The 9,923-nt window shown below is 54.9% G+C and overlaps 1 protein-coding gene across 1 annotated transcript in view; it reads right to left on the bottom strand.

Annotated features, from left to right (window-relative positions):
- Positions 1-9,923, bottom strand: part of LOC306837323 (serine/threonine-protein phosphatase 2B catalytic subunit gamma isoform-like) — a 28,968-nt gene that overhangs the window by 6,028 nt on the left and 13,017 nt on the right. The window contains exons 6-10 of the mRNA XM_079364962.1: positions 9,705-9,844; positions 2,786-2,863; positions 2,109-2,203; positions 1,858-1,983; positions 1,192-1,269 (exon numbers count right to left, since the gene is read on the bottom strand). Of these exons, the coding sequence (XP_079221088.1) occupies positions 1,192-1,269; positions 1,858-1,983; positions 2,109-2,203; positions 2,786-2,863; positions 9,705-9,844 (517 nt within the window). The remainder of the gene's footprint in view (positions 1-1,191; positions 1,270-1,857; positions 1,984-2,108; positions 2,204-2,785; positions 2,864-9,704; positions 9,845-9,923) is intronic.

The following is a 9,923-nucleotide window of genomic DNA, read 5'->3' as shown; positions in this document are numbered from 1 at the left end:
TGCTGGATCACTAACACTCAGGGGTCAGAGGTCATGCTGGATCACTAACACTCAGGGGTCAGAGGTCATGCTGGAGGAGCTGGATCACTAATACTCAGGGGTCAGAGGTCATGCTGGATCACTAACACTCAGGGGTCAGAGGTCATGCTGGAGGAGCTGGATCACTAACACTCAGAGGTCAGAGGTCATGCTGGAGGAGCTGGATCACTAACACTCAGGGGTCAGAGGTCATGCTGGATCACTAACACTCAGGGGTCAGAGGTCATGCTGGAGGAGCTGGATCACTAACACTCAGGGGTCAGAGGTCATGCTGGAGGAGCTGGATCACTAACACTCAGAGGTCAGGGGTCATGCTGGATCACTAACACTCAGAGGTCAGGGGTCATGCTGGATCACTAACACTCAGGGGTCAGAGGTCATGCTGGATCACTAACACAATGTGCTTCATATTTAAAGTGAATATAAATCTCTTTATATGTGTGTAACGCAGCCTGCAGGGGGCGCTGCAGTCCCATCCTTTCACGTCAGCTCATCGTGAACACGGTTACAAAATTCTGGGAATTTTCAAAGCTGGAAACTTTTCATGGGAATAAAACGGGATCAAAGCAGGAAGTTATCAAATGAAGGTTGGTCCTGAACAGGTGCTGTGTGTGTGTGTGTGTGTGTGTGTGTGTGTGTGTGTGTGTGTGTGTGTGTGTGTGTGTGTGTGTGTGTGTGTGTGTGTGTGTGTGTGTGTGTGTGTGTGTGTGTGTGTGTGTGTGTGTGTGTGTGTGTGTGTGTGTGCTCTCAGGTCAGACGCACGTCAGATCAGAGAATGTCGACGGTGATTTGCTGAACGGGCAGCTGTGATTGGACCGGAGCGTTTCCACTTATTTCACGACAGGAAATCAATTCAGTCAGGAAACACGCTTTTCATTTATTTGAATGAGTGAAGCGGCTGAAAGCAGAACACTCTCTTTTGTGTTGTGTTCAAGGACAATCTGAAAAGAGGCTTTTGACAGCTCCTTGATGAAAAAGAAGCGAGTGAACGAACGCGTGGTCGCCCTCAGGTGTCAGGTGATTCACACATGCACGACAGAGGTGACGAGCGAGCTCCGGGGTCTTCACACATCAATGTTTTTAATCTGTTAACAGGTGAACAAGAGTGTGTGTGTGTGTGTGTGTGTGTGTGTGTGTGTGTGTGTGTCTTACCCTCACACGTGTCGTCTCCTTCTGACATCAGCTCGTCGTCAGAGCAGATGTTCAACACGTTCACCAGCATCTCTGTCACTGTGTGCAAACACAACACACAGGTTCAATAACACACACACACACACACACACACACACAGGTTCAATAACACACACACACACAGGTTCAATAACACACACACACACACACACACAGGTTCAATAACACACACACCCACCAAAAAGTGGTGCACTCTTCCTTTAAAGACTTTGTGAATCTATTTGCAGACAGATGTATTTTATGGATAGGCCACGCCCCCTCAGTGTGACGCAGCGCCAACACGTTTGTGGACTACAGGTTTCTATTCGGCTGTCCTCCATCTTTATGTTTCTGATCTTAAAGGCGCGGCGTCCACCTTCATGGAGACGAGCTGGAACCTTCTGTCATGAAGCTTCATTCAAACAGGTTGACAGAACAGACCTGTCAGGTGTTTATTAAACCGCTCTGCATCACGTAACCACGTGATGACATCACAGACACTGTCCCACCTGTGTGACAGCGTGTTATTTCTGATTGGCTGTGTGAATGATCTCCGGACGAGGTCGCCGTCGGGCCGGCTTTGAAAAACCTCGGGGAGGAAAAGTCCAGGAACTTATTTTCCTTAAAACGGTAAAAACATGAGCTCACCTTTCTCTCCCACGAACGGCAGAGACCAGGTGAACACGTCCATGAAGTTGGGCAGCCAATAGGGATGAGGGGAGCAGTTAAACTGCCGGATGTTCATCACATTATTCTCATATTTCAGCACCGCGGCTGAAACACACAAAACACTCACATTAACATTTTCTACTTCATCTGGCACTTCCTGTCTCCTGTTGCCAAGGGCTTCAAGGTCTCTCTCCTGTTGCCGTGGTTACCGCCCCCTCTCCCTCTCTCACCTTTGTTGTTGTACACATCCAGGTAGTTAGGAGCAGAGAAGATTGTGATTAAAGAAGGGAAGCCTGTCGTCTGACTCTTCCTGTACATTCGATACCTGACGGAGAGAAAACGTGTTGAAGGTCATAAAGCCACGAAGAAGAAGAAGAAGGTTAAACAGGAAGTCACTGACCATCAGGACGAGCAACACTTCATCAAACTTCCTCTCACACTTTAAATGATGTTTTCCAAGCAGCAGTTTATTAGTGATCCTGGGGACAACAAAGATCTTCTCCTCTACAGATGCTCTACACCGACTCTTTCCTCTTTGGCCTTCTTTTGGTTATTAGAGTACAACGCCGGTCAGCAGTAACAGGAGCTTTAATTTCTCTCTAACTACAAGGGGGCGTGGTCAGACACAGCTCATTTACATATTTAAAGCTACAGACACAGAAACAGCCTGTTCTGAGCAGGGCTGAAATAGAGGGGTTTATAGACATGATCAAATACAGGATCAGAGTGGATTTACAACAACACACTTCACACACATGATGAAGAGGAGCGAGGACACTGAGTTCACCTGAAGAGGAGGAGAGCTTTATTCTTCCTTTGTCATGTAAAACCCATGTTCTGTTTATTTCTATACATATAAATATGTAAATATAATTTCATCATGGTGCATAATGGGAGCTTGACTCACCCTGCATCCTGGGCTTCGTGTGCTCGTATTACAGACAACAGGTTATTGTTCATCAGGAAGTCACATACTGCCGGGTAACTGCGGGGACAGAGAGACGTGATTATTCAAACATCAGGACAGGATGAAGGAGCCGTTTGGTCTTTACAGCTGAAGATGCCAGGTTGGCAAAGCGCTCGGCTTTTCAGCCAGCGATTGTTTCATGTCGTTCCAAACGCTGGTCCACGACGGAGCCTCTGATCCTCCCACAGCTCGGCTGTCTGCAGTCACCTCGGTTGCCATGACAGTAAGAGAAGGAGCTCCATTATAACAAGAGATGCTTTAAAGTGCTAAAATTAGAGATCAATTAAGGTCAAGGCCCGTACGGAGGAGGAGGAGGAGGAGGAGGAGGAGGAGGTGTGGGAGTTTGTCTCTGATCTTTACAGAACTGACTTTAGAAAATGATTCAGTAAAAGCCTCTTCACAGGAGATTAACAGCAAACACTGCAGCCGCTGCTCGGTCACTTTATGAGCACCTTTTCATCTGCTGACATTTGAACAGCACACACCTGACTGGACCTCGGGGGAAGTCTGAACTCCACAGAGCAAACACTTTCACCAGCGTGTTAGTCAGAAACCAAGCTACACAATATCATGACTGAAACGTCTGAACGGCTGTCAGAGTGAAACTTTCAAACATGCTGCAGGAAAAGAAGCTCCTCTGTCACGACGTGCGAGACCGAGAGAGGCTTCAACAAGCAGACGAGCTGCACCAGCAGACGAGCTGCACCAGCAGCACCAGCAGACGAGCTGCACCAGCAGCACCAGCTGGACCAGCAGACGAGCTGCACCAGCAGCACCAGCTAACGAGCTGCACCAGCTAACGAGCTGCACCAGCTGACGAGCAGCATCAGCAGACGAGCTGCACCAGCAGCACCAGCAGACGAGCTGCACCAGCAGCACCAGCAGCACCAGCTGCACCAGCAGCACCAGCAGCACCAGCTGACGAGCAGCATCAGCAGACGAGCTGCACCAGCAGCACCAGCAGACGAGCTGCACCAGCAGCACCAGCAGACGAGCTGCACCAGCAGCACCAGCAGACGAGCTGCACCAGCAGCACCAGCTGGACCAGCAGACGAGCTGCACCAGCAGCACCAGCTAACGAGCTGCACCAGCTAACGAGCTGCACCAGCTGACGAGCAGCATCAGCAGACGAGCTGCACCAGCAGCACCAGCAGACGAGCTGCACCAGCAGCACCAGCAGCACCAGCTGCACCAGCAGCACCAGCAGCACCAGCTGACGAGCAGCATCAGCAGACGAGCTGCACCAGCAGCACCAGCAGACGAGCTGCACCAGCAGCACCAGCAGACGAGCTGCACCAGCTGACGAGCTGCACCAGCAGACGAGCTGCACCAGCAGCACCAGCAGACGAGCTGCACCAGCAGCACCAGCTGCACCAGCAGCACCAGCAGCACCAGCTGACGAGCAGCATCAGCAGACGAGCTGCACCAGCAGCACCAGCAGACGAGCTGCACCAGCAGCATCAGCTGACGAGCTGCACCAGCAGACGAGCTGCACCAGCAGCACCAGACGAGCTGCACCAGCAGCACCAGCAGCACCAGCAGACGAGCTGCACCAGCAGACGAGCTGCACCAGCTGACGAGCTGCACCAGCAGCATCAGCAGCACCAGCTGCACCAGCAGCACCAGCAGCACCAGCTGACGAGCTGCACCAGCAGACGAGCTGCACCAGCAGACGAGCTGCACCAGCAGCACCAGCTGACGAGCTGCACCAGCAGCACCAGCAGACGAGCTGCACCAGCAGACGAGCTGCACCAGCTGACGAGCTGCACCAGCTGACGAGCTGCACCAGCAGCACCAGACGAGCTGCACCAGCAGCACCAGCAGACGAGCTGCACCAGCTGACGAGCTGCACCAGCAGACGAGCTGCACCAGCAGACGAGCTGCACCAGCAGCACCAGCAGCATCAGCTGACGAGCTGCACCAGCAGACGAGCTGCACCAGCAGCACCAGCAGCACCAGCAGCACCAGCAGACGAGCTGCACCAGCAGACGAGCTGCACCAGCTGCACCAGCTGACGAGCTGCACCAGCAGCACCAGCAGACGAGCTGCACCAGCTGACGAGCTGCACCAGCAGACGAGCTGCACCAGCAGCACCAGCAGCACCAGCAGCACCAGCAGACGAGCTGCACCAGCAGACGAGCTGCACCAGCAGCACCAGCTGACGAGCTGCACCAGCAGCACCAGCAGACGAGCTGCACCAGCTGACGAGCTGCACCAGCTGACGAGCTGCACCAGCAGCACCAGCTGACGAGCTGCACCAGCTGACGAGCAGCACCAGCTGACGAGCTGCACCAGCAGCACCAGCAGACGAGCTGCACCAGCAGCACCAGCAGACGAGCTGCACCAGCAGCACCAGCTAACGAGCTGCACCAGCTAACGAGCTGCACCAGCTGACGAGCAGCATCAGCAGACGAGCTGCACCAGCAGCACCAGCAGACGAGCTGCACCAGCAGCACCAGCAGCACCAGCTGCACCAGCAGCACCAGCAGCACCAGCTGACGAGCAGCATCAGCAGACGAGCTGCACCAGCAGCACCAGCAGACGAGCTGCACCAGCAGCACCAGCAGACGAGCTGCACCAGCAGCACCAGCAGACGAGCTGCACCAGCTGACGAGCTGCACCAGCAGACGAGCTGCACCAGCAGCACCAGCAGACGAGCTGCACCAGCAGCACCAGCTGCACCAGCAGCACCAGCAGCACCAGCTGACGAGCAGCATCAGCAGACGAGCTGCACCAGCAGCACCAGCAGACGAGCTGCACCAGCAGCATCAGCTGACGAGCTGCACCAGCAGACGAGCTGCACCAGCAGCACCAGACGAGCTGCACCAGCAGCACCAGCAGCACCAGCAGACGAGCTGCACCAGCAGACGAGCTGCACCAGCTGACGAGCTGCACCAGCAGCATCAGCAGCACCAGCTGCACCAGCAGCACCAGCAGCACCAGCTGACGAGCTGCACCAGCAGACGAGCTGCACCAGCAGACGAGCTGCACCAGCAGCACCAGCTGACGAGCTGCACCAGCAGCACCAGCAGACGAGCTGCACCAGCAGACGAGCTGCACCAGCTGACGAGCTGCACCAGCTGACGAGCTGCACCAGCAGCACCAGACGAGCTGCACCAGCAGCACCAGCAGACGAGCTGCACCAGCTGACGAGCTGCACCAGCAGACGAGCTGCACCAGCAGACGAGCTGCACCAGCAGCACCAGCAGCATCAGCTGACGAGCTGCACCAGCAGACGAGCTGCACCAGCAGCACCAGCAGCACCAGCAGCACCAGCAGACGAGCTGCACCAGCAGACGAGCTGCACCAGCTGCACCAGCTGACGAGCTGCACCAGCAGCACCAGCAGACGAGCTGCACCAGCTGACGAGCTGCACCAGCAGACGAGCTGCACCAGCAGCACCAGCAGCACCAGCAGCACCAGCAGACGAGCTGCACCAGCAGACGAGCTGCACCAGCAGCACCAGCTGACGAGCTGCACCAGCAGCACCAGCAGACGAGCTGCACCAGCTGACGAGCTGCACCAGCTGACGAGCTGCACCAGCAGCACCAGCTGACGAGCTGCACCAGCTGACGAGCAGCACCAGCTGACGAGCTGCACCAGCAGCACCAGCAGACGAGCTGCACCAGCAGCACCAGCAGCACCAGCAGACGAGCTGCACCAGCTGACGAGCTGCACCAGCAGCACCAGCTGACGAGCTGCACCAGCAGCACCAGCAGCACCAGCAGACGAGCAGCACCAGCAGACGAGCAGCACCAGCTGACGAGCAGCACCAGCTGACGAGCAGCACCAGCTGACGAGCAGCACCAGCTGCACCAGCAGACGAGCAGCACCAGCTGACGAGCAGCACCAGCAGACGAGCAGCACCAGCTGCACCAGCAGACGAGCAGCACCAGCTGACGAGCAGCACCAGCTGACGAGCAGCACCAGCAGACGAGCAGCACCAGCTGACGAGCAGCACCAGCTGACGAGCAGCACCAGCAGACGAGCAGCACCAGCTGACGAGCTGCACCAGCAGCATCAGCAGACGAGCAGCACCAGCAGCACCAGCTGACGAGCTGCACCAGCAGCACCAGCTGACGAGCTGCACCAGCAGCACCAGCTGACGAGCTGCACCAGCAGCACCAGCTGACGAGCTGCACCAGCAGCACCAGCTGACGAGCTGCACCAGCAGCACCAGCTGACGAGCTGCACCAGCAGCACCAGCTGACGAGCTGCACCAGCTGCACCAGCTGACGAGCTGCACCAGCAGCACCAGCTGACGAGCTGCACCAGCTGCACCAGCTGCACCAGCAGCACCAGCAGCACCAGCAGCACCAGCAGCACCAGCTGACGAGCTGCACCAGCAGCACCAGCAGACGAGCTGCACCAGCAGCACCAGCAGCACCAGCAGCACCAGCAGCACCAGCAGCACCAGCAGCACCAGCTCTCAGCTCGAGTTGAACCCAGCTGGCTGGATCGATGGAGCAGGACCTCTCACAGACGTTTACACAAACTGTGATGCTGTGACCTTTCCAACGAGTCTTTTAAACGTCCTGCAGGATGAAAGAGCCCCCCCCCCCCCCCCCCCCCCCCCCTCCCTGTGACCTCTATGTGCTGTCAACATGGCAGATTCTGCACAAATATTAAGACAGGCCACAGAATGCTAATATTTATGGTCAGTATCAGTCTGACAGAGGATTGAACCAGCGCTCACAGATAAGACATTGTGTTTGGAAAAGCTTTAATCAGCCAGATTAGACAGAGCTGCTCCATGCAGAGACAAGTCCTCCATGCAGAGACAAGTCCTCCATGCAGAGACCTCCATGCAGAGACAAGTCCTCCATGCAGAGACAAGTCCTCCATGCAGAGACCTCCATGCAGAGACAAGTCCTCCATGCAGAGACAAGTCCTGCATGCAGAGACAAGTCCTGCATGCAGAGACAAGTCCTGCATGCAGAGACAAGTCCTCCATGCAGAGACAAGTCCTGCATGCAGAGACAAGTCCTGCATGCAGAGACAAGTCCTCCATGTAGAGACAAGTCCTCCATGCAGAGACAAGTCCTGCATGCAGAGACAAGTCCTCCATGCAGAGACAAGTCCTGCATGCAGAGACAAGTCCTGCATGCAGAGACAAGTCCTGCATGCAGAGACAAGTCCTGCATGCAGAGACAAGTCCTGCATGTAGAGACAAGTCCTGCAGAGTCCTACATGCAGAGACAAGTCCTGCATGTAGAGACAAGTCCTCCATGCAGAGACAAGTCCTCCATGCAGAGACAAGTCCTGCATGTAGAGACAAGTCCTCCATGCAGAGACAAGTCCTGCAGAGTCCTACATGCAGAGACAAGTCCTGCATGCAGAGACAAGTCCTCCATGTAGAGACAAGTCCTGCAGAGTCCTACATGCAGAGACAAGTCCTGCATGTAGAGACAAGTCCTGCAGAGTCCTACATGCAGAGACAAGTCCTCCATGTAGAGACAAGTCCTGCATGCAGAGACAAGTCCTCCATGTAGAGACAAGTCCTGCATGCAGAGACAAGTCCTGCAGAGTCCTACATGCAGAGACAAGTCCTGCATGCAGAGACAAGTCCTCCATGTAGAGACAAGTCCTGCAGAGTCCTACATGCAGAGACAAGTCCTGCATGTAGAGACAAGTCCTGCAGAGTCCTACATGCAGAGACAAGTCCTCCATGTAGAGACAAGTCCTGCAGAGTCCTACATGCAGAGACAAGTCCTGCATGTAGAGACAAGTCCTGCAGAGTCCTACATGCAGAGACAAGTCCTCCATGCAGAGACAAGTCCTGCAGAGTCCTACATGCAGAGACAAGTCCTGCATGTAGAGACAAGTCCTGTATGCAGAGACAAGTCCTCCATGTAGAGACAAGTCCTGCATGCAGAGACAAGTCCTGCAGAGTCCTACATGCAGAGACAAGTTCTGCATGCAGAGACAAGTCCTGCATGCAGAGACAAGTCCTCCAGAGTCCTACATGCAGAGACAAGTCCTACATGCAGAGACAAGTCCTGCATGCAGAGACAAGTCCTCCATGCAGAGACAAGTCCTGCATGCAGAGACAAGTCCTCCATGCAGAGACAAGTCCTGCATGCAGAGACAAGTCCTCCATGTAGACACAAGTCCTCCATGCAGAGACAAGTCCTGCAGAGTCCTACATGCAGAGACAAGTCCTGCATGCAGAGACAAGTCCTGCATGTAGAGACAAGTCCTCCATGCAGAGACAAGTCCTGCAGAGTCCTCCATGCAGAGACAAGTCCTGCATGCAGAGACAAGTCCTGCATGTAGAGACAAGTCCTGCAGAGTCCTACATGCAGAGACAAGTCCTGCATGCAGAGACAAGTCCTGCATGTAGAGACAAGTCCTGTATGCAGAGACAAGTCCTCCATGCAGAGACAAGTCCTGCATGCAGAGACAAGTCCTCCATGCAGAGACAAGTCCTGCATGCAGAGACAAGTCCTGCATGTAGAGACAAATCCTGCAGAGTCCTACATGCAGAGACAAGTCCTGCATGCAGAGACAAGTCCTGCATGTAGAGACAAGTCCTGTATGCAGAGACAAGTCCTCCATGTAGAGACAAGTCCTGCATGCAGAGACAAGTCCTGCAGAGTCATACATGCAGAGACAAGTCCTGCATGCAGAGACAAGTCCTGCATGCAGAGACAAGTCCTCCAGAGTCCTACATGCAGAGACAAGTCCTGCATGCAGAGACAAATCCTGCATGCAGAGACAAATCCTGCATGCAGAGACAAGTCCTCCAGAGTCCTACATGCAGAGACAAGTCCTGCATGCAGAGACAAGTCCTGCAGAGTCCTACATGCAGAGACAAGTCCTGCAGAGTCCTACATGAAAGTCCTAAACAGAGTCCTACCTGTAGAAATAAGAGCAGCCTCTGACACTGTTGTGGCTGAAGTGTTCCTGGGTCTTCTCTGAACCGTAGTCCTCTCCCGGGTCAGACCACAGCAGGTCACACATCGGTCCGAACGCAGGAGGCTCTTTAAACCGGTCCAACTGTGCACGCACACACACACACACAGTTTTAATGAATAAGGACAATGCATACAACACAGATCTGAAGTCCAGGGACCGG

This window comes from Symphodus melops (genome assembly GCF_947650265.1).
Source record: "Symphodus melops genome assembly, chromosome: 16".
Classification (NCBI taxonomy): Eukaryota; Metazoa; Chordata; class Actinopteri; order Labriformes; family Labridae; genus Symphodus; species Symphodus melops.
This window is presented reverse-complemented; position numbering and strand designations above follow the sequence as displayed.